The sequence below is a fragment of the Erpetoichthys calabaricus genome, chromosome 3 (genome assembly GCF_900747795.2).
Source record: "Erpetoichthys calabaricus chromosome 3, fErpCal1.3, whole genome shotgun sequence".
In the NCBI taxonomy this organism is placed as follows: domain Eukaryota; kingdom Metazoa; phylum Chordata; class Cladistia; order Polypteriformes; family Polypteridae; genus Erpetoichthys; species Erpetoichthys calabaricus.
Window position 1 is genome coordinate 78,822,686 of NC_041396.2, and position 21,116 is coordinate 78,843,801.

Consider the following 21,116-nt stretch of genomic DNA (forward strand, 5'->3'; position numbering starts at 1 on the left):
TAAAAGCTTCATTAAATTCATCAAAGTTAAATTAGTTTCAAAGAAAAAATTCTCTTTACATATGTTCAAATTTGTAATAGCATGCACTACACAGTAGGTCCATCTCGTAACACCTTAAAATAACCAATAAAAATTACAAATCTAAGCCCTAAACAATTTGCTGTAAGTTGGTTGATTACCACGAGTGTCTCTCTTGCACACACAGGTTTTTGACAACTACAGCACAACAACAGTGTGCTCAATGCCACCGTGGATGTCTAACAGATCAAAATGAAATGAAAAATAAAACAAAGGAAAGGCATCACAGAAAGCACCAAAAGAAATAGGAAATAATGAGCAAGTAGAAGTTCATCCCAAAGGACTGATAATTAGAGAAAATGAAGACAATAAACAAGAACATCACAAATGAATGACCAGGAAGTAGGTGAAGGGGTCAGGAAGAAAAAGAATAACCCAAATGACGTAGGTAAACTCAGCACACAAAACTTGTAAGGCAATTAAAAAAAACAAAAGCTTCTTGTCTGCATTATACTCTTTTCCTTATGTAACTATCTGCAATAAACAAAGAAGTTAATTCAGCACTCTCTTACATAAAAGTGGTCATGGCAGTGATCTCAAGCATCCAACATCCCACAATCATGTGGTGTCTACTGGGTGTCTTTGCTAACAACAAAAGATCCATGACAACATGGGATAACTCGAGATGGTGGTGAATGAGATATAAAACAAATCAAAGAATGGTAGTCTGATGACTTTACAAAAATAAAGACAAAATTATTAATATTTACAGTAGATTAAAAAAATAACAGAAATGAAATCAGAGGGGCCAAAAATTAAGATTCACAACATGGATGAAGGGAGTTAATATTGTCATGCCATTTTCTAACCAACTTAACCCAGACCAGGGTCACAGGGGAAACAAACCCTAGACAGGTGCCAGTCTATAACAGGGTTAATACACACACACCAAACACACACTAGGGCCAATTTGGCATTGCCAATTCTGACAGTGTGGTGTAGTGGTTAAGGCTTTGGACTTCAAACCCTAAGGTTGTGGATTCAAATCCTGCTACTGGCACTGGGTGACCATAAGCAAGTCACTTGACCTGCCTGTGTTCCAATTGGAAAAAAACAAAAGAAATGTAACCAATTGTATCTCAAATGTTGTAAGTCGCCTTGGCAAAAAGTGTCAGCCAAATAAATAAATGTAATATTAAACATCATTCACCTAACCTGCATGATATTGGTCTGTGGAAGGAAACTGGAGCATCTGGAGGAAACCTCTGCAGATATGGAGAGAACATGTAAACTCCATGAAGGGATGACCTGGGACACAAACCCCGGTCTCCTTACTCTATAAAGCATCAGTGCTAATACAGCACCACCATGCTGCTCATGAACTTAATATTTCAGTGTTGAATGTTTCATACATTTTGTGTTTTTGTGAATTGCAAGGGAAAATAATGTTAACAAATTCAAGCAACAATTCCCACATATGTAATGTTTTCCATAAAACTCTGCAGACTTTAATTTGCCACAACATTTTATCCTGCTTATTGTAGTTGTAAGATAATGACATTAGTCCATGCTTTGCCAGCTGAGATTAAACTGAGAAAAGTAATACCTCCAGAATGACTTCATATCAGACAAAGATTATAACTGGCAGACTCTGTTATATATATTGTGATGGACGGCCAGCAGCTCAACCTGGCTGGCACACCCAAAGAATGGACACTGCCTCCCCAGGACACTAGATGGCGATATACCTGCAGTATAGTGGTGCCCTAGATTCCTGCAGGGCACCATGGGATTTGGAATTTGGCTTCACAGCCCTGCTGGGTACCGCCAGGAGATGCTGCAGGGAGACTGGGGGATTTTTCCTTTCCATATAGCCTGGAAGTACTCCCAAGTCACGGGGAACGAAGCCCCGAAGTACTTCCGGGCTAAAGAAAACTCAACCCTCCATTTGACTCAGAAGTGCTGGCAAGTCACATGGGAGGATTGAGGAGCACCTGGACAGTAATAACAGCAGGCAGGTTTGGCAGGGAGTCCAGCACTTCACCAACAGGACCAGTCATGGAGCTGCTGAAGGTGATGCCTCAATGGCAAAGGAGCTGAACCACTTCTTTGCTCGCTTTGAGAGGCAGAGGCAGCTGTTACACATGCAGCAGCAGCTCACAACAATATCACCCCCTCCCTTAGGGTGGAGGAACACAAGGTGAGATGCTCGCTCCAGGCTGTCAATCCTAGGAATGGCAGCAGGTCCTGACGGTGTCCCTGGATGTGTGTTGAAGAGCTGTGCAGAGCAGCTGGCTGGGGTCTTTACAAAGATCTTTAACCTGTTACTGTCCCAGACCTCAATTCCTCCCTGTCTGAAATCCTGCATCTTACTCCCTTTACCAAAAAAATCACCCATAATCTGCCTGAATGACTGAGTAGCGCTCACCCCAGTGTTGATGAAGTGTTTTGAGAGACTGGTCCGGAGTCATATCATGTCCTTCATCCCTCCCACCTTTGATGCACACCAATTTGCTTACAGGGCTAACAGGTCTACTGAGGACACTGTTGCTGCTGCTCTCTATGCTACCCTGTCCCATCTGGAGCACCAGGGGAGCTACGCACGTCTCCCCTTTATTGATTTTAGCTCTGCTTTTAACACCATCCTCCCTTACAGATTGGTGTGCAACCTGCTAGCCCTGGGACTCCCGTATTCCACCTGTATATGGATTAAAGACTTCCTGACAGACCGCACACAAAGGGTTAGGGTGGGTCCTCACATCTCCTCAGCCATCAGCATCAGCACCGGCTCTCCTCAGGGCACTGTGCTGAGCCCCCTGCTCTTCACGCTGTATACACATGACTGTGCGCACGCCCATCACAGCAACACCATCGTCAAATCTGCAGATGACACCACTGTGGTGGGGCTCATCTCTGGGCAGGATGAGTCCGCCTACAGGGGTGAAGTGGAGCGGGTGACAGCATGGTGCACTGACAACAACCTGCTCCTGAACACAAGTAAGACCAAGGAGCTCGTTGTGGATTTCAGGAAAAAGAAGACAGACATCAAACCACTCTACATCAGAGAGGACTGTGTGGAGAGGGTGTCAGACTTCCGCTTCCTGGGAGTCCACATCATGGAAGACCTGTCCTGGGGTGTGAACATAGCTGAGCTGGCGAAGAAGGCTCAGCAGAGACTTTATTTCCCGAGAGTCCTCAGGAAAAATAACATACCCCAAAAACTGCTGGTGTCCTTCTGTCACTGCTCTATCGAGAGTATCCTGTACTACTGCCTCTGCGTGTGGTTTTCCAGCTGCACAACAGCACAGAGGAAAACACTTCAGCGGATCGTAAAGACTGCCCAGCAGATCATCGGCTGTTCTTTACCCTCTCTGAATGAACTGCACAGCTCTCGCTGCCTCAGGAAAGCGGAAAATATCTTAAAAGACTCCTCATATCCCACTCATGACATGTTCCAACTATTGCCATCTGGCAAAAGATATAGGAGCATCAAAACAAAGACTAATAGACTGAATAACAGTTTCTACCCTGTTGCTATTAGGGCACTGAATGCCACCTAATCACCTCCAATGCAGCAGTGCAATAGATGACATCTTGTGCAATAGTGTTCATGTGCAATTAAGGTCTTATGTTGAATGTTTGTGTTCTACCTTATTTCTAATTATCCTTTCCTATCCTTTTATAATTATATTTATTTATATTTTGACACCGCAGGGACTGTACCTAATTTCGTTGTATTTGTTACAATGACAGTAAAGATATTCTGATATTCTGATTCTGGGAGGAACAACGGAAGCACTTCCGGGTCAAAGACTATATAAGGGACTGTTGGGAACCCAGCAAGTGAGCCAGAGTTGGGAGGTAGATGACAGAGCTTGCTGTGAGGTGTGGAGGAGAGAATTGAGAATAATTATTATATTTATTATTATTATTGTTGCCTGTGTATGGTGGTTGAGGTAAGGCACTATTACAGGAAAAGGAAGATTTAAAGCATCTTTTTGTTCTTTTACCTGGTATCCAAGACGTTTGTCTATCGAGTTAGAGGAGCGACAGCACCCTCTAGTGTCTTATATATATATATATATATATATATATATTTGCAGCTGGAGATCCATAAAGGGAGAAAATGAATCACGTATCATAAAGTACTTTTTATTCCTGAGCTTTCAGCCCCTGCTGGGGGCCTTCATCCGAGGATAATGCTTAGACTTACAAGAATCAAAGGCAATATATAGCAAAAATTAGGTGTGGGCTAGTTCAGTGTGTATGGGGATGGGGGGTATTGGTCGTAAAGTTTTATTTATTATGAACATGTTCTTCTTAAGTTTGCATATGCTGGGTTTATATCCATATGTCTGTTAATGGCGTTCTCGTTTGATAGCCAAGATTCAGCCAGCTCTCTGCCACTTTTAGTACTGGCCTTAAATCTTACTTGTACATTGTCCCAGTTAAATGTATGTCCTGTTGATTTTGTATGCGTATAGATCACTAATCATGAGTCCTTCCTTCTGACAGTGTTGCGATGTTCCTGTATATGTGTTGTAATTCAGCTGCAAATATGCAAATCGTATCACAGACCTTCTCTTTTATATATATATATATATATATATATACAGTGGTGCCTCACACAACGAACTTAATTCGTTCCAGGAGCAAGTTTGTTATGCGAAAAGTTCGTTATGTGAAACGCGTTTTCCCATAACAATACATGTTAAAAAAAATAATTCGTTCTGTAGCATAAAATATGCTAAGATGACATAAAAAAAGATAAATTTTTTGTTATTATTTTTATTTAGATACATCTAAAAACATAATTTTTTTTAAAAAAAACACACATTTTTTAAATTTTAAGACAGACTAAGTAGAGTCTACCGAATCTTGCACATCTTCATCCATTTTCTGCTTTTTGGCCGATGGTTTCATGAAAAACCTGTCCAAAGTCGTTTGTTTTTCTCTTTTCTTCAACATCTGCCGGAAATAATGGACAAGAGTATCAGAGTAAAGATCGTTGATCCTGTTTGCTTCAGCTGAATCCGGATAGTGGGCATTGGTAAACTCCTGAACTGCTTTCCATTTGACCAGGATGTTCTTGATGTCAGCAGTTGGGATTGGTTGATTGTTTGATTGTTGCTCCTCGTTATCAGATGACGCTTCCCTTTGAGCATTGTCCTGTTGCTGGACCAGAAGTGCTTGGAGCTCTTCAGTTGTCAGCTCTTCTTCGTGTTCCTCAATAAGCTCCTCTACATCCTCTTCCTCTACCTCTAATTCCAACCTTTGGGCCACTGTGATGATGTCCTTCACCACTTCTGTGTCATCAACTACTGCTTCTTCCTGGGTCCACGAAGGCACAAGCATCTTCCAAGCAGAAATGAGGGTCCTTTGTGACACTTCTTCCCAGGCCTTCTGTATAAGTCGTATTGCCATAAGGACATCAAATTTCTCCTTCCAAAACTTTCGGACAGTCATATTGTCTCCACCAAACTCGCATTCTTCAAACACCTTATTAAAGAGGGCTCTAGTGTAGAGTTTTTTAAAGTTCGCAATAACTTGCTGATCCATTGGCTGAAGAATGGATGTGGTGTTTGGTGGCAAATACTGCACCTTGATAAAAGGATAATTTTCCTGCAATATTTCCTCTAGGTCTTTTGAGTGAGAAGGGGCATTGTCAAGTATCAGAAGGGCTTTGAGCGGCAGTTCTTTTTCCAGCAAGAATTTCTTCACGGCAGGAGCAAAGGTTTCCAGAATCCATTCGTTGAAGATAACTTGGGTCACCCAGGCTTTTTGATTGGACTTCCAATGGACGGGCAGTTTGGACTTAATAACGTTATTTTTCTTGAAAATTCTGGGATTTTCAGAGTGATAAACCAATAGAGGTTTGATCTTGAGGTCTCCGCTGGCATTAGACGAAAACATAAGGGTAAGTCTGTCCTTCATGGCTTTGTGTCCTGGCAATTTCTTCTCCTCTTTTGTAATGAAGGTTCTGCTCGGCATTCTTTTCCAGAAAAGACCCGTTTCATCGGCATTGAACACTTGTTGTGGGCAGTATCCTTCATCCTTAATACATTTTTGAAAGTTAATAGAGAACTTTTCTGCTTCTTTCTTGTCAGCACTGCCAGCCTCACCATGCATAGTAACGCTGTGGATTCCACACCTTTTCTTAAATCTAAAAAACCACCCCCTGCTGGCTTTGAATTCTTCTTCATTATCTTGATTGCTGCTACTTCCAGGGACGTTTTTCTTTAGATCGTCATAAATTCTCTTGGCTTTGTGACAGATAATATCTTGGGTTGTTACGTCACCTTTCACCTGCCTGTCCTTAATCCAAATCGCTAATAGCCTCTCCATTTCCTCGTGGATTGAAGACCTATGTTTTTTCATGAAATAGTTTTGATACTCCTTTGGCTACTTTGGCTGATTTGATTGCATCCTTATTTGTCAAAATGGTGAAAATGGTGGTCTTGCTGAGGCCAAACTCTTTGACGAGGTCACACTGTTTTACCCCACATTCACTCCTTCTAATTATTTCCTGTTTCATTTCAACAGAAATCACCTTCCTGCTTTTTTTAGAAGCCATGATATAAAAAAAATATTGAGTTTAACTTAAAAGGACGACTGCCGTGATACGTGCGTGATTTAATTCGTAATGAAGAAAGATTGCCGCGATACGTGCTTAAGTTAAGCGCAGTGACTAACGACTGCCTGCAGTGCCTGCGCGGAAGGATGCAATACATCGGCAGCGATCGTGGAAGCTCGGGCGAAGCAGTCGTGGAAGCTCGGGCAAAGCGGTCGTGGAAGCTCGGGCGACTTCGTTGTGTGAAACGAAGTTCGTTGTATGAATCATGAAATGAAGTTCGTTGTGTGCAGCGTTCGCTGTGCGAGGCGTTCTTTAGGCGAGGCACCACTGTATATATATATATATATATATATATATATATATATATATATATATATATGTTTGCTAGTTGTTAGCTTGATTTCTTTTCTAATTTTTGTGTTCAAGGTGTAATAACTGAAGAGCAGCTACAGTTTTGTGGAGCTACCGATTGTCCAGACAACAAGTACTCCACAGGCAATGGCACAGGCAATAGCACGGAAACCTCTGGGGTCCCAAATAATTTGCGATACACCTTGCTTGGAATTTACATTGGTAAGTATTTGAGCTTGTTGCCATTTATTTTGCTTAATCCTGCAGTTCTGCTGCAGTATATCCAAATGTGTTTGTGGAACTACTCTTAATGACTCAAGAAAGAAAAACTTCAGCAGCAAGACCAACTTTTGTGATAGAACTGATTAAGAAAGGCTAAACTAATACTGCCAAGACTGTGCTAGAACAGCTATTGCATTGTACCATCATGTACAGATAGCTTCGGGATATCAAAATTCACAATCAAACAAGTATACACCAAAACAGTAAAATAACTGACAGGTGACGTGAATAACATTGAAGGTCTTGTTACAATGGAACCTGCCAAGGGGCGAGATATATTAGACAGCAAGTAACCAGTCAGTTCTTGAAGGTGATGTGTTGGAAGTAGGAGAAATGCACAAGAATATAGGATCTGAGTGACTTTGACAAGGGTCAAATTGTGATGATTAGATGATGTGGACGATCACTTAGACAAGGCAGCAGGTGTGGTCATATAGCAGCTTTATTTTCCACTGTCACAGTGAGCAGGTTTCAGAAAAGCAGGCAATCAATATTACATGACAGCGTCAGGGCTCTTCTGAACCCTGTCTGTTGGGTGGGGCAAAGTTTTTATACCCCTAGCATACGTGATTTAATATTCATTATGAAACTGCAACAGTCAACACTTTCTTATACACAATCCTTGAGCCCCTTCAATGCCCCTTTTGCAACTTGATTCCTTGGCCCTTTTGTTATGGCGTACAGCTGTAAACTAAGGGAAAACGTGATAAGGCAGTCTCAATGTGGAATGCTTAGACCTTGAGTCCTTTGAACAAATATTTTTTCTGTTTGCTCAGCAAAGCATGCTGAATGGTTTTCGTAAATCTTACTTCTCAGACATGAATTAGCACAAGGGAACGAAGAGAACATTCATCTTCCACAATGACAGGGTCAGAGCGTCTTCTAAAACAACAGGTCTTGTGGGGTGTTCCTGGTATGAAATGATTAGTACTTACCAAAAGTGGTCCAAGGAAGACAACTAGTGAACTGGTGACAGGATCATGGATGTCCAAGGCTGATTGATTCACATGGGGAGCAAAGGCTAGTCCATCTGGTTCAATCCCACAGATGAGCTACTGTAGCACAAATTGCTAAAAAAACTTAATACTGGCCATGACAGAAAGGTGTCAGAACACACAGTGCATTGGAGCCTGTGCGCATGCTGACTCCTGTCCACCATTGAAAGTTCGTACAATGGGCATATGAGCATAAGAACTGGACCATGGAGTAATGGAAAAAGGTGGTCTAGTCTGATTAATCACATTTTCTTTTAGATCATGTGGAGGGGCGGATGTGTTATATATCTAGGGAAGAGATGGCAGCAGGATCAAATATGGAAAGAAGGCAAGTGTAATGCCCTGGGCAACGTTCTTCTGGGAAACCTTAGGCCCTGGCATACATATGGATATTATGTTGACCTGTATCACTTACCTAAAAACGGTTGCAGACACCCGTTCATGGCAGTGGCTTCTTTCATCAGGATAATGCATGCTGCCACACTGCAAAAATTGTTCAGGAATGGTTTGAGGAACATGACAAAGAGTTCATGGTGCTGACATTGCCTCCAAATTCCCCAGATATTAATCAGATTGAGTATCTGTGGTATGTGTTGGAAACCAAATCTGGTCCATGGAGGCCCCATCTTGCAACTTACAGTACTTAAAGGATCTGCTGCTAATGTTTGGTGCCAGATACCACAGGGCACTTTCAGAGATCTTGTGGAGTCCATGTCTCAATGGGTTAGAATTGTTTTGGCAGCAGATGGGGGACCTACAAAATGTTAGGTAGGTGGTTTTACCGTTGTGGCTGATCCATTTTTGAAGAGGACTTTTTTTTTCCAGAGGACTGTTTCACCTCTGTATACTGACAAAAAGTATCAGCATCAATGGGATGCCACTTCACACAGATTTCATGTACCTGGTGGAAACTGGACATAAATCACTTGCGAGTGAGTTGCTTAGATTATAGTAATAAGGTGACTAAAATGGACACATTGTGGTGCTAAAATTTCAAAGAAGCCGTAATAATGGCCAGAGAAAAAGAATCTATATAATGTTTAAACCTTTGAAGGCTAACTTCACCCACCTACCCAACATGATTGACATTATCCCACCCATCCATTCATCCATTTTTTAGATTAAGAGTAACAGGAATTCCAGTGCCTATCCTGACAGCATTAGGCAGAAAGGGGGAAGTAATCTTAAATTTGGGGTGTCAGTCCATCACAGGGTGCATGCAGGTCAACCTGAATGCCTGCCTAAAAGTAACTAGCTTCTAAAGAGCAAACAAAAGCATTAATAATAATGTGATGTTTACAGGCAAAGATGAGAAAAGGGATTTAAAAATTCAGCAAGCTTAAATCTGACAATTTTGAAAAGCTAAAAAGGTAACAATCTTGCCATGGTTTCAAGACTCCTTTTTTGTAGGGAGTTAGTTACCATTACATCACATACCAAACCACACAAGCACTCACTGAGTCACTTAACTATGCCTCCATTAGTCACAAAGTTGGGAGATCCCAGGAGTCAAAGGAAGATATACAGCCAGGCCAAAAAAATGTGAAAAAATAAAATTCAAAAAACATAATCACGAAACTGTTACTTTTCACATTACTAAGATACAAATCACTTTGATCTCAGTTCTTATATTTATCCACCAATATTCACTGATTCTAGCAGAAAATCTCATATGCATGCAGTTCCAGAAATTGAGGCATAATTATAATCTACACAATAAATGAATAACACACACACACAATACATGATATTAGTTAACCATTCCAATGTTCATGTCTTATAAGCAACGTAAGACCAATGATCAAGCACTTCCAAACTCACTGACAAAATCATTTTATTTTGTTGAATAGAAAAATTCTTGGCAACTTTATGTCTGGTCCCTTCTAGTCTCAATAATCATAGATGGAGGTGCAATGAGAAAATCCAAAACACAAAGCAAAGAGCTAATGCCTTGTTAGAAGAAAAAGTGCAAATCCCTTGAGCAAGAATCTCAGGTCTCCTTACTGCGAGGCAGCAGCACTACCACTGCGCCACCGTGCTGCCCATTTTATGTTCATTTAATTGTAAATACTTCTGTTTCTCTGTTACGGTTCATTTTAGTCAGTGTGTCACACTGGGCCAGTCCTAAGCTCCTGCTGCTATGTATGTCATGTGTGTTTCTTGTTCAGGAGTGGGTTTGCTGGCTGTGGCACTCGTATCTGTGTTTCTGGACAACGTGGACAGAGCAGTAGCACATCAGTTCAGAGAAAATCGGGATCCCTTTTGGTCAACTTTAATGGCAACCTTCAAGCAAATGAAAGACAAAAGACAGCTCCTCCTCATCCCCCTTACAATGTACAGTGGCTTTGAACAAGGCTTCCTTGCTGGGGACTACACCAAGGTGGGTAAATGTATGCAGCTGTACATACAGTAGTTCAGTAAAAGAAATGTATTAGTTAACAAAAATATTTTGAAAGGACTGACATAAAATTTACTCCTGAAAATGAGCAAAAAATGACAGCATACGCTATAAACCAGGGGAGGCTTGTTTATTTCAGGACTACAGCGAACCATGACCAGGAAATTAATTAAGCACATCATAACATTCTCTAACTCACATAATAAAGGTTCCACAGGATCAGTTAGAGTCACCAGTTAACTTACATTAGTTCAGGAAATTAAAATTGCTTGAGATTTCATGAACATGTAATAAAGAGGATAAGCACAAGGCAAACATGAATGCCTATTTCACTTTAATAAGAGTTATTAATCAGATTGTCAAAACAATTATCTTTAAGTGATTTTATTGTGGCATCTTTGACATCCTAGGTGCCAGAGAAGTCCTAGAAATAAAGCAGTGGTCACACAATTTTCATATTTCCTAAATACCACAAATCAGGCCAAGATATTAGGTAGCAAAGCAAGATACATGACGAGGAGTCTGAGAGTAAATGCAGGAACAGCAGCTCAATGATTAAGAATTTCCAGTTGAACATCACTCCCTGCTGTTATGGACACTACTGTAGCACTATAAACATAACCAGAATGATGAAATGTACATGCAGTGATATTACACAGCCATTGTGAAAGTACTGAAATGTTATCAGTATTACAAAGTCACACCCACTACCAACCAATTCAATTACATTCATTTTTGTATAAGTATAGCATGTTAACAGTAAATTACAAGCCATACAACATATGCTGTACATCAAACACACAGTAACAAAATCATGACAATATAAAATCCTTAACATTATAATTAAGATATGGGCAGCTGAAAGTGGAAGAAAGAAAGCCTCTCAGCAAGAAGGGGTCCATGGTCTCTTTTAACAAAGACCAACTCACCTTTTCATCATTGGCACTTAAAATATCAGACGTACAGTGGAACCTCGGTTCATGACCATAATTTGTTCCAAAACTCTGGTCATAAACCGATTTGGTCGTGAACCGAAGCAATTTCCCCAATAGGATTGTATGTAAATACAATTAATCCGTTCCAGACCGTACGAACTGTATGTAAATATATAGTTTTTTTAATTTTTAAGCACAAATAAAGTTAATTATACCATAGAATGCACAGCGTAATAGTAAACTAAATGTAAAAACATTGAATAACACTGAGAAAACCTTGAACAACAGAGAAAACTAACACTGCAATAGTTCACGCTATAGTGCTAGGAACCGCTAGCTAAAAACACTTTTTTTTAATTAGTTTTAAGCACAGGGGAAAAAATGAATATTTGAAAAATCCGTAATTTAATAAACCACCAAGAAAAGTAACATTGCAACAATGCAGGCTACGAACCGATCACTGTAAATAGAACTGAAAACAAAAATAAGCCTTCTCTACCTTCATCCCTCCCTCTCTCGCTGGCTCTCTCTCTCTCTCTTTTGCGAGCCTGGAGCGCCTGTGTGTGTGTCTCTCTAGCACACTCCTGTGTGTGTGCGCGCCTCTCTCTCACACTCCTGTGTGTGTGTGTGTGCGTGTGTGTGTCGCGCGCTCTCGCTCTCTCTTGCTGCACAGGAAATGCACAGGGAGAGACTGAACATGTACAAACCGAAAGGGAAACTGGCTTGTTCCTATACCGAGTGTGTGGTCATGAACCGAGGCAAAAGTTTGGCGAACTTTTTGGTTGTAAACCGATTTGTACGTGTACCGAGATGTTCGTGAACTGAGGTTCCACTATATATACTTGACAGTGAGGACGAAAAAATATATTTTTGTTATTGAATCCCAAGGCTCTTGAAATCTTTATCATCACTCCGCATAGGCATATACAGTAAATTTGAAATGTGGAATAGCAGAATACCTAGAAGGGAAACAGAATAGGGGAGGGTCACTAATAGTTTGTAACAATTGTCAAACATTTTGTTTTGAGGAACTGACTAATAAACAGAATTGTGCCATGTACAGGCAATTAGCAGCTGTAATAACTTTTTTAGGGTGAATTTCAGCTTGGATGCAAATGCGGAAAGTAATGGGGCATCACTTAGACAAGCAGGCAGATTATAATAATGAATCAGTAATAAATTGTGTAAAGTTAGCCAGTGTTAAGACTTCAAAATAGGAGGTATGTAGTCATGGTTTCTAGTTCTAGTAACATTTCATGCAGCAGCATTTTAGATTAAATCATACATTTTGCATTTTGTAAGTTGAAGTTGTTTCTTCACAATAATGGTAAATATTAATTTGCCACATGAAAAAGCAAAACATGTTTTATAAATTTAAAAAATAACCAGCTCTCTCCTGCCATTTAAAATGGAGTTTATAGGTATCTGGGACCCACAGTGAAAATGCACCTTAGAACCTACCAGATACTTCCACTTTCAATCAAAAAGTTCCTTGTACAAATCTAAGGCATACTTGTAAAGAAAATAAACTAGAAAAAATAAATTTTACCAGAGATTCTTGGTACTGTTTTCTCAAGGTAAGGATACATTTTTTGCTCACTTTTATATTTGTAGAAGGGCGCCGCAGGTGGAATTATAACAACAACCTGCCAAGCTACTGTATATTCTGAAATGCATTGTACTTTTAATAAAATATTTTTGAAAGAGCCATGCCACCCACACATAATTTTTTCTATGGTGAGACATGCACATGTGTGGAAATAAAACAGTTACTCAGAAAATAAAAGAGGCAGACTGTGTGATAGAACAGATTGAAGCTCCACAAACCAATTATCAATTTTTTAAAGCATGATTAAATGCTCTTGATGCAGATATTATAATGAAAGAGCTGAAAAAATGTTAAGTGAGTAAACTCACTAACACTCACAGGTACCAATCAATCACGCACACTCCGTGCAGACCCTGGCTCTGTGAGGCAGGAATGAAAACTCTGTGGTATCTCTCTGCCTTTTTGAAAACATTTATATTAAACTTACTAAACTTCAATCTGATTAAACTTAATTGAATCTGTATTGCTAAAATGGCCCTGCTATGTGTGTGTGTGTTCATGGCTGTGTGTTCACTCTGTAATGGACAGTCGGCCCATTCAAGGTTTACTCCTGCCTTGTGCTCAACACTTGTTGAGATAAGCACCAGCTGCCTCACAACCCTGCCCTGGATAAACAGGTCAGGAAGACGGCTGAACGCCTGTAATGTCTGTTCAGTTCAGTTCTTGTCACTTGATTGATACTATGTGCAAGCTCAATATTCTTTCTCACTTAAGTACAAGTATGCAATATCAATTCAATGCTAACAGGCAATATCGTTATAAAGTAATACAATAAGCTTCAGTATAGAGAAAGAATATAAGAGTGTCTTATTTTCAGTTATTATTGTCTGGTTGTCTACAGAACAGGTACAGCAATTAATATCAGGGCACCAACATTTATTGTCAGTAATGGTGCTTGGTGATGACTTTCCCATTAAATCCACACCCCTGGCCCTGTAAGCATCATTATAAAATGTTATTTTTTTAATAAATAAAATAAAGTAATCCTGAACTTCTCCTTTAATTGAAAGCTACAAACAGAGCAGTGTGTGAATAATGCATTGCAACATTCAAGTCAAGTCAAGTTGGGGAGCATGCACTGGTACATTGCGTTGCTGCACCCACTACGCGTCAAAACAGCTCGGGATCCCGGTTGGCAACCTCCCAGGCAGACACGCGGTCCAGTCCTACCCTCCGGAAATGACCCTCTATCTGCCGCTGCCAGGTGTTACGTGGGCGACCCCTTGGCCTGGTCCAGCCACTTGGGTCCCCAACAATGAGGATCTTATGAGCTGGATCACCCTCGGGGAAACGTGCCACATGGCCGCAGTGCCTTGCAACATTCAGTTGACTATAAATGAATAACATAATTCTCTTGTGCTTTCTTAAAAATAAAGGTGCCAGATCAGTTCTTCAGAGTGATGCCATAGGGGAACCATTTTTGGTTCCCAAAAGACCCATTGACATGATGGTTCCAGAAACAACCTTTTGATTTTTTGATCAGTAAAAGGCTCCATACAGTGAATAACCACAAATCGATAGGAACAGATCTGTGAAATCCCAATGGGTCCTAATTTTAAAGGGACTCTCACTGCATATGCCCAGTAACACAGGCAAAGTCCAGGTTTTCTTAATCTGTTAGTGTCCTGCAGCCCACTGTACATTAAAGATTTTGTTTGTTTTTCTACACATTACAAAATTTTTCAAAGCACAAAGTACCAACTTCATATGAAAAGAACCAGTCCCAGAATAAAATGGTGCTCTGTCAAGCAATGGAGTTATGAAAAACCACCCTACGTAGTAAAGAATCATATAGTCCCATTAAACAACCAGTATTTTTAAGAATGTAGGTGTCTTGTACACAGTACTATAGCAATTAGTGTGTTAATTTCCCTTTTTTGTTTCAGTGGTAAAAACAAGTTTTAGATAAGAGTAGTAAATGGTGTGGTTAAAGACAAACTGGTGTCAAAGATAACAGCTACATTGCTGGTTCAGTAAATCTAAATGTGCAGGCTAAGTTAAAAAGTGACAGCATCTTCTTCCCACCAATTAACATTTGTTTTTAATAAATAATAATAATAATTCATTACATTTATATAGCGCTTTTCTCAGTACTCAAAGTTTTATTCTTTAATTAAAGATAAGTAGTTATCACTCATCCAATGTTTAACTCATTGACACAAACACAATGAAGAATGCAAAATAAGAAATGTCAAATATATAAAGGAAAGATATAGTTAAGTATCATTTGCATAAGGATGAGAAGTTAATAATTTATTTTCTAACATTATCTCCTGTGAGCAACATATAAAATGGAAGCAGTAAAGTCTGAGAAATAAGCTCTGAAGAAGACCATATTCACCTTCAGAATTTAATGATCAAGTTTTATCCTAACATCTTGAATCAATTTGGTATATTCAATGGGTGAGATGAGTCGTCAATTCAAAAGCTCAATCTTGTTTGAATGATCTCCCCAGCCATTAATGAGAGGATTTTCTGGTAGTGGTTTATATAACAATATTTTAGCAAAAATACATGTGTTTCGAATATTGTATGCATACAGCTAGATATCTGACATATGGATTATGTGACATGAGTAAATTAAGTTTTTTCATAGTTTTTTTGATATTTTGTACTGTTAGTTTAACATTGGTCCCGATTGTGTCAGGAATTTTGATATCTCTATTCTGCATAAAAAAGTAAGGTTACATTTTTTTTCTTACAACAAACAACAGTAAGAAACATAAAAAAATAATTTTAGGTGGAATATTCCTTTTAGATAAATTGTATAATCTGCTTGGTGTGTGGGAGTGTGTGTGTGTGTCCTGCTGTGGGCTGGCGATTTGTTCTTGCCTTGCACCCTGTGTTGGCTGGGATTGGCTCCAGTAGACCCCCGTGACCCTGTAGTTAGGATATAGCAGGTTGGAAAATAACTGACTGACTGTATAATTAATAATTATATCTGGGTCTGGCTTTGAATTTCTTGAGTAATGCTTTGACAATTATAATTATATATATCGAACGAAAGTGTGCCACCGTCAGTGGGAGCCTTTTCTGCATCCCGCAGAGCCTCTGGATGATGTTTTCTGAGGTATGTGCAAGGTACCAAATGAGTTAATTTAAACTTATCAGCAATTATTTCCCCGTCACATACCTCGTTGCAGTCCTCCTCCGTAGGCTTGTCCCGATCTGTATGGTCGCTCCTACGCTCCTCCCGAGCATCAGCCATTATGAGAAGAGCTGCTCCGCTGGCGCTGCCACTCTGCTTACCTCTCTTCTTCCCCATACGGACTTGGTAAAGTTGGGGTTTTTGGTGATGTTTTTTCTGCGTGTCCGGACGCTACCTTCTCAGGGTTCTCTGACCACAGAAAATTTAGATACAGGTCCTCTGCAAAAGGCGCTAGAGTATCCTGCCAACTACGCCACTGTGACAGATTGAGGTCGCTGTCGTCCTCTTGAACCCTCGGACAATACTCCAAACACCAGGTAAAAGTCCAAATATTACTTTTATTTGAACAATAATGTGCACAAAGCATCCTCCACTCCACAATACTCATAAATCAATAAACAATACACTAATCAATCCTCCACACTCCCAGACACTTCGCCACCCTTCCTCCCAGCTCAGCTCAGTGTACTGGTTTCCCAGAGTCCTTTATATAGTCCATGACCCGGAAGTGCTTCTCTCTTCTGTCCATGTGATCATGAACACTTCCGGGTCAGATAAAAAGCTCCTTTCTTCAACCAAGAAGCACGTCGTTTCTTCCTGTCATATGATCATGACGCACTTCCGGGTTATAGGGCACGTAAGAGTCCGATAGCCCCCTTACAGCGACTCCTGTTGGTCCCCAGGGTACCCAGCAGGGCTGTACATATAAACTACAAAGTCCATGAGGCCCTGCTGGAATTCGGGGAACGTCCATGTCATCGTGAGAGCTCCACCTGGCGGCCTGGGGGTGAGGGCTGAAATATTTAGCCGGCCACCCACCACAATATATATATTCTTTTTTTCAGAAGTTAACATAACTTCTTTGTATGAAAAAATAAAATGAATCAAATTTCTAGGTAAAGCAACACATCGCATTAAAAGTGTCTCAGTCCAGTTAGTACATTATTTAACTGTATAGTTATACAAGAGGTAAAAATAAATGAATAAATGTTGTTGCATTTCCCACATGAGCAAAGAGGTTCTGGGCGTCATAGTGTCTGAATTGCTTGGATATGTCAGAAGCCTAAAACAGTCCTGACTGCAGCTGGATGCTTCTCAATACTGGTGCCCCTGTCTAATGCCCATCTGTGTCAATTGGCAACCACGCAGAATTCAGGTATACACAGGATCTTTTTTTACTGTTTGTGTGGCTCTCTCCATCTCCTTCCATAAACCTGAAGGGAACTGCAAAGACCTTTGCTTCCTAGTAGAGTCCTTAGCCCAGGCAACTTCTTGCCAGCCAGGAGCCCCCTCATAAACACAAGAGACTGAGGATTTAATGATGTAGTGGTATGTAAATGGGCTCTACCATATTACTTCTTCTGTGGATTTTTGTGAATTTTTAAAAATTATTCATATAAAAAAAAAACAGCATAAAGCTTTCTCAACATTAATTTACTATTTAAAAAAATCAGGAATGTGCTCCCCTTGACTTTCTTGTATACGGAGATAGAGGAAAATGTTATCAAAACCATTTCCACTTGCGCAATATTTCTCAAATATCGTATCTCTTTGTTTCTCATCATAACTAATTGAAAATATGGATACACAATCATTTATCTCTGTTTATATTCAAACTTTTTATTAAAATGATATTTTCGCACTTAGGAAAGTCAAAAACGGCTGAATTTTTTCATGATTAGATATGCATTACCTAGATTACGTTTAAAGTAAAAAGAGTTATAGTCACCTAATAACATAGAAAAAGTGTTAGTATTATATAATATTGGTTACTATAGGTAAAACTGCATTTTAATTATGATAATGATGGCAGAAATAAAAAAAAAAATCATAAAATTAAATGCATTACCAGGAACACGATGGGGACATAGCAGCTTATTGTTCCCATTACATCTTTAAATTTATATGGCATGTTCAGTGTTTACATGTTATTGTAAAACTGATGATGTATAAATTAAAATAAAATTAGTAATAGTTACTGAAAGAATATGCATTATATTGAATACAGTTTTTAATATTGTGTACACATTTATATTTCCATGATACAAAAAATTCAGAATAATTTTTCTTAAATTTCATGTTTGCTTTTTATAATTATATATATCTATACAAAATTTGAATTACCTTTCTGTAATTATAACCACAGTTTACTTGAAAATTCATGAAAGTATTCAGTTAAAGTACCACTTCCGGTTGCCAGAAGTGGACAAAAAGTTCTTAGGATTCCTTATTTTTCATATAAAGCAGGTGTACAAAGTCTTATTGAGCTAGGTCAAAGCATTTTCAAGTTATCACACAGACACATATACTGTAATTTCAAAAATGGCATTTTTGTACTCGGGAAGGTCTAAAATGTCAAGATTCATCAAAATCTCAAGGTCGAATTTTTTCATGATTCCTATACTTTCTCTACACTATGTACTGTATACAAGAAAGTAATAAAGCTACAATAAAAGCTGAAGGAAAGATATGCACCAAACACACTGTATCTTTAAACTACATGCACTACTATAAAGTGCCATCTTTGCCTTTGCAATAGTCAATAAAACAATAACTGTCATAATTTATAAGAAATTTACCTTAGAACTCTGCTCTTTGAAGATGATATTGCTGATGCCTTCTTTCAGAACAGAACAGAGAAAGGCTGACACTGCCTTTCACTAGTGAAGCCTGCACCTTGACCTGCCTCCATGAGCATGTCACAACCCCCACATTTAGATGAATTTTTTTCTTACCAACTAAAATGATCTCTCCAGATATTAAGTAGAATTAATTTACTTCTTTCTGATTTTCAAAATCAGACTAGTTTTAATAATTTTTATTTAGCCATAAATATTCTTAAACTGCTTTGCAGTTGCTATTACAAACCACCCACCAAACAACCCAGCGTGCACAGCATGGAGTTGGTGTCTGCCTTGCACACAATGCTACCAGGACAAGCGCCACCTTCCTTCCCATGAACCTGTAATGCAGGAGAGTCCAGCTCCAATTCTGGAGGGCCACAGTGGCTGCAGGTTTTCCTTCCTGCCACTTGCTTCATCAGTGACCAATTTCTGTTGCTAATTGACTTCTTTTCCCTTCATTTAATTCCTTTCTTTTTTAAGACTCAGTCCTCTGAACTGATTCTTTTTTTACTTAAATGGCAGCCACACAAAATGAGATGTCAACAGATGACCAGCTAAGTAGGGGCCTCAAACTCCAACCAGTTTCATTCCAACCAGTTTCCTAATTAGGTGATTCTTGTTGTTAATTAACCCTCTTATTTAAGTACAGGGCTTGGTAGTGCTCTCATTCTGCTGCAGCAGACATTTTCAAAACCATTGATTTTCTTTTTCCTAAGTGAATCATCAAAATATTTTGTAAATATGAGCAGATCAGCATTACTGAGACCTACACCCTTCTTTATTTTCAGATATTGAAAGATGGACACAAGTTGACTTGTTTTGAATCACATTATTGTTTAGCTACTAATTAAATGAAAAAAAGAAAGAGGTCTGGATCTTAAATAGCAGGTCAATTGAAATGAATGGAAAAGAAGTTAATTAGCATCAAAAGCTGGTCAATAATTAAGAAAATGGTTGGAATTAAAACGTGCAGCCACTGCAGCTGTCCAGGACTGGATTTGGAAACCCCCCGCTGCAATGGATGAAGTGTGTTAAGCAGATGACTAGATGGACTACCCCTCTCTGAACAAAGGCAAGTGTTTAAATACTGGCTACAATTACTGTGCAACAGCACAATTGGACTTTCGTTTTATAACATAAAAAGTGATAAAACAAAACACTTTTAAAGGCAGGCTGCAGCATATCTTCTGTCCACGTTACTTAACAGTCAAAAACTAATTCTCTCAATCTTTCTTCCTTTAGTCTTATGTAACCTGTGCCCTGGGTATCGACTATGTTGGCTATGTGATGATCTGCTTTGGAGCTGCCAACTCCCTTTGTTCATTTGCATTTGGAAGGCTTTCTCAGTATACTGGGAGAATTGCTCTTTTTGTTTTAGGTAAGTTCTGGTACTTTTTTGTTCCTTTAGGCCAGAGGCATATTATGTGACTTCTCATCAGACATTATGACAAACTTAATAACTGCAATTGCCAGAGGTCATCACCTTGACAAGAGTATATTGCATGATAAAAAATTGTGGGGGATGACGAATAACACAACTGCTTCATGAATTCAGTGTAGTTTCAAATTTCAAAGTATTGCAATGTCCCAGCATTATGAGAGCCAATTGACACACTGCCTGATTTTGGTGGTGGCTTTATTACTGTTTTCCAAGTATGATTAGTCCAGCCGCAGTATTTGCCTATCTTCTTCTGTTCTGTTATGGTACAATAAGCACAACACATTGGGCAAACAAGCCTCTCTTCTATTTTCGCCATTCAAAACACCTGTTTTTCTTTCTTCCTTTTGGCTGCATTATATGCACTGTACTTCCAGCTGAACAACTCTTGTACACAACATTGTTTACCCCTACGACTTAAGACAAAATCAAACTTGTCTTCTTATTCTGGGGCTAGTTGCTGGCCCGCTGGAGTAACTCTGTGTGGCCATTACAACAGTGTCCTGCAACTGCCTCCAACTTGCTAAGATTATGTAAATTAAGTCTAACACTGAAAAATCACTGGAAGAATAGATAGATAGATAGATAGATAGATAGATAGATAGATAGATAGATAGATAGATAGATAGATAGATAGATAGATAGATAGATAGATAGATAGATAGATAGATAGATAGATAGATAGATAGATAGATACTTTATTAATCCCAAGGGGAAATTCACGAATTGTGAAGTGGAGGTGGG

At 39.3% G+C, this 21,116-nt stretch overlaps 1 protein-coding gene across 2 annotated transcripts in view; it reads left to right on the forward strand.

The window, feature by feature from the left end:
• Positions 1 to 21,116, forward strand: part of unc93a (unc-93 homolog A) — a 71,951-nt gene that overhangs the window by 31,874 nt on the left and 18,961 nt on the right. For both annotated transcript variants that reach the window (XR_007934425.1, XM_028796957.2), the window contains exons 4-6: positions 7,019 to 7,165; positions 10,389 to 10,600; positions 20,177 to 20,312. Coding sequence is in view for 1 of the 2 variants with exons in the window: in XM_028796957.2 (XP_028652790.1) it covers positions 7,019 to 7,165; positions 10,389 to 10,600; positions 20,177 to 20,312 (495 nt within the window). In the remaining variant the exon portion in view is untranslated. The remainder of the gene's footprint in view (positions 1 to 7,018; positions 7,166 to 10,388; positions 10,601 to 20,176; positions 20,313 to 21,116) is intronic.